Here is a 4,106-nt window from a genome sequence, read left to right as displayed (position 1 = left end):
GGGTGTTGTTGTTCTGTGTCTGTGATCTGATCAGCGAGTTTCTGTAAAGCGGAGCTCACGTGTGCTTGCGGAGGAATGTACACACTGACGAGAATGAACGAACAAAACTCCCGCGGCGAGTAGAACAGCTTACAGTTAATGAAGAGCACTTCTATATCTGAACAACACATCTTCTTTAACACAGTTACATCTGTACACCACCTCTCATTGATGTAAAAGCATGTCCCGCCGCCGCGCGATTTCCCCGTTGATTCTGCGTCGCGATCTGCTCTGAACAGCTGAAAGCCCGGCAGACTCAACGCGCTGTCCGGAATGGCGTCTTTCAGCCAGGTTTCCGTGAAACACAGAGCAGCAGAGTTTGAAAAATCCTTATTTGTCCGGGAGAGCAGAAGGAGTTCGTCCGTTTTGTTGGGTAGAGAGCGTATATTGTATATAATTTGCGAGCGTCAGGGATCTGCTGTCGATATGCAGGAGACGCTGGGACAGGAGGGATGTCTGATATGAAATAAACACAAAATATGGGAATTTAATCCATTCATTAGATTCAGAAGACTTGGCCTGTCATTTATGTCCTTTTTGAAGTTTGTATGCACAAAAACAGATGAAACATTCCTCAAATATCTTCCCCTATATGGGGAAGTCGCGGCCTAATGGTTAGAGAGTTGGACTCGTAACCCAAAGGTGTGTTAAATGAAGATCTGTGTGTTTATGGGCGACACTGATGCGGTTTGACCCCTGAATTCAGCTCTATGAATGTATTTGACATTATGATGCTTCACAAACACAGCATTAGCAGCGGATCTCATTCATTATAGATCAGTTTCTCTGTTCTCTTTTGAAAAGCACACAATAACAGTATGATGTCAGACGCAGAAAACCATAAAACTACATCTGAGAAATGTCACTGTAATTCAGTGTCTGTGTGCGGGATATGATAACACGATGTGTTTCATTACTGTGTTACAGCTAGATCCATCATTACTGTAGAAATAATAATTGTTATAATTGCACACACACACACACACACACATAGTCACATATACATATTTTGTCAGGTAAATGTTCATCCCTTATGTGAATAAACTATAGGAATGAATGGTCTTTTCTAAATGCAGAATATTTCCATTTTACTTTGAAAAGACCTTTATTCTCTGTCTCTGAGAGACTGCAGAGGTTTCCAGATGTTGTTTAGTGGCCGGTTGCATAAAATGCTTAGATTAGTCTTACAAGTAAGTCATCATATTTTTTTTAAGACTGGACATAACTTTTTTTTTAAGCCAGTTACATAACAAAAACCTAGATTGGTCTAATTTGAATCCAAAAAGTAAGAGTTACTCAGTGGCTCAGACTGGATCTTAAGACAGTGGCTAAGTTTATGTAATCGGCTCCTGATGTCCATTTTATTATTCTGACATGCAGAGACCTTTATATATATACTTTAGGAGTATTTTTGCACAGTGACATTGCTGACGTTTTTTATGGTGTCTTCTGTTAGGAAACTCTATCGATTGTGGTGTTTGATGGCGTGTGAAGGAGCGAGATCCGCCGCTCGTGTTGAGAGATGAAGGATGAATCTGTTCGTCCTCTGACGTCCTAAACGTGTCCTCGGCGAGGTCAAAGCGAGCAGTTTCACGTGTCACCTCACTAAAAATAGCGGCACGCTCTCTCGGTCTCACGCTCACAGCCGAGGTTTGAGGAGTTCATTTTCATCAGTTCCTTGTTTTATTTTCCTATTATTGCTCTCTGAAGTTGCAGCAAATCATCACATCTTTAACCCTTTCATGCGATCTGCAGAGAGCTGTAATGTGGAAGTGTTTGGTGACTTTGACCGTTGCAGTATTTCAGTGATTTATGATCCTCTGAAAGGACAGCGATTATCATTGACTGAAGACATAATGTACAAGATCTAAATATGTCTGTCCTTTAAATCAGGGTCGGTTTTCTCTTCTAAACTGGACCAGAGTTTTCTTTTGGTCACTCTGATCTTGAATTTCACTGTCTGTATTATTGTTTTATCACATTCACTGCAGATGTCCGTGTGGAGGTCTGACGAGATCTCCGAGTCGTTTCAGTCTCTATACCAGGATAAATGTGGGAGACATTAGTTTTCATCAGTGAGCAGAAACGCTCCTGTACAGTGTTTCTAGTCCTTCGTGAAGGTGAAGGTTTGAGAGGTTGATGAATGACTGAAGCGTTGGAGCAGAAAGCCTTTGTCCATCCTGACAGAAATCATAACTGCCTCATATGAGTCGTGCTTCTGTTACTCAGATCATTTAGACTCGTCTATCATCAAGTACAAATGAACTCAAATGAAACCTTTATTATTCCTAAATTCCTGCTGTGACTGAGAACTGAGGTGTTTGTGTGTGCTTGTGTTTCTGAAGGACCTGGCGGGCATGAGTGCTCCTCAGAGGAATTGGAAGGGGATCGCCATCGCTCTGCTGGTAATTCTGGCGGTCTGTTCTCTCATCACCTTGTCTGTGATCCTCCTCACTCCAGGTACTGCAACTCCTGAAGTTCCTTCCTGAAATCAGTCTGGCAGATTTCTGCATTGCTAAAGTCTGGAGCGTTAGGCCGATGCGAGCGGCATTACTCGATCCGCCGTTTGTTACGTGACGCGTGAGGCCTTCAGCGGCTCTGTTTCTGACCCCACGCTCTTGTCTGTCTGTTTGTGTGACAGTGGATACGCAGCCCAGCATTGACACCAAGCTGACGGTGGAGGATATTTTCAGCGCAGATTTCTACGTACACGACCCTGAAGCGTGCTGGATCAACGGTAAGACGATACGACCGCAAAGCCACTCGCACCATTCATTTCTAATGGATCTCATTCATTAATCATCTGTACACCGTCGTGAGCTCTTAAGCACAGCTGATCGCAGAGGATGATTGATCACGACCGCAGACGCTGAGCAGTAAACATTATAAAACCAGCCGTTTAAACAAGAAACGCTCTGACCAACACATAAATCTCCATCTAAAGTTGTTTTGTTTCTGCTCTTCAGGTTTATCTGAAACTATTGAGACCGCAAATATAGACCGGCAATTTAAGCAGTTGCCCTGCCACAGTGTCGTTACTGACTGTGTAGAAATGAGTGGAAATGTGTGTAGACTTGGTGATCAGAAATTCTGCCCATCTAAAGTGGTAAATGCAGATGATTTCACAGGCAGAAAACAAAGCAGAACTTCAGTTGTGCTGGATATTTAGTTTCCCTTCAAAGTGCAAAACCCTCAAAACTCTGACCCCTGGTTTCACAGGCAAAGCTTAAGCCTAGTCCCAGACTAAAATGTAAGTCTGAGTTGTTTCAACTGAAAGAAACTTGCACTGATTGATCTTGAAATATGTCAGTGCCCTTGTTTTGTCTCAAGATGCACTCCAGTAATGTTTTTTCTAAGGCATGTTTATAGAAATTACTTTAAAATCCTAATTGAACTATGGCCTAGTCCTGGCTTAAGCTAAGCCCCGCCTGAATGACCTCAGAAGATTTAAAGCCAGATCCAGTTCTTCATCAGAAGCACAGGCATCAACCTGAACAACCGGTCAGTCAGATGCACACTGCAGCAGCTCTGGACATTATCGTGTGCAGATCTGATCAGAGCTCAGTTATCTGGATTGTGGGCCATCATTTAATATCAGGTCTAATATATATTTATATGGAAAGCATCACATTTTAAATGCCATCTGTTTCGGTGAGGTCACATCCTGACTCGTTAATATGAAGCTTCCTGCAGGACACTGAGCAGGAGCACAACGATTTGACATTTGTAATTTTCCCGTATTTTTCTTGTCTCTGTGAGGCTGTGAGAGTGTCATTCCATTGGAGCTCATTCCTGATCGAAGACTATTTGAGGACATCAAATACTTTTTCCTGCATCACAAGAACCAATGAAACACAGTAGAAATAGTTGGGCCAGCTTATAGGGAGTGAATGTGTATATTCTGAATAATATGAATAATTCACATCATGTGAAAGAATCTGATGAACTTGACCTTTTAGATCTGTGAACATAATCTAGTTACTGAAATATTTGTGTGTGTGAGTGTGTGTGTGTGTGCGTGTGAGCGTGTGTGTGTGTGTGTGTGTGTGTGTGTGTGTGTGTGAAAA

At 42.4% G+C, this 4,106-nt stretch overlaps 1 protein-coding gene across 1 annotated transcript in view; it reads left to right on the top strand.

The window, feature by feature from the left end:
• LOC107690698 (inactive dipeptidyl peptidase 10-like) overlaps positions 1-4,106 on the top strand; it is a 43,134-nt gene that overhangs the window by 3,972 nt on the left and 35,056 nt on the right. The window contains exons 2-3 of the mRNA XM_016489090.1: positions 2,385-2,499; positions 2,681-2,776. Coding sequence (XP_016344576.1) covers positions 2,385-2,499; positions 2,681-2,776 — 211 coding nt within the window. The remainder of the gene's footprint in view (positions 1-2,384; positions 2,500-2,680; positions 2,777-4,106) is intronic.

This window comes from Sinocyclocheilus anshuiensis, unplaced genomic scaffold (genome assembly GCF_001515605.1).
Source record: "Sinocyclocheilus anshuiensis isolate Anshui unplaced genomic scaffold, SAMN03320099.WGS_v1.1 scaffold2747, whole genome shotgun sequence".
NCBI classification, from domain to species: domain Eukaryota; kingdom Metazoa; phylum Chordata; class Actinopteri; order Cypriniformes; family Cyprinidae; genus Sinocyclocheilus; species Sinocyclocheilus anshuiensis.
This window is presented reverse-complemented; position numbering and strand designations above follow the sequence as displayed.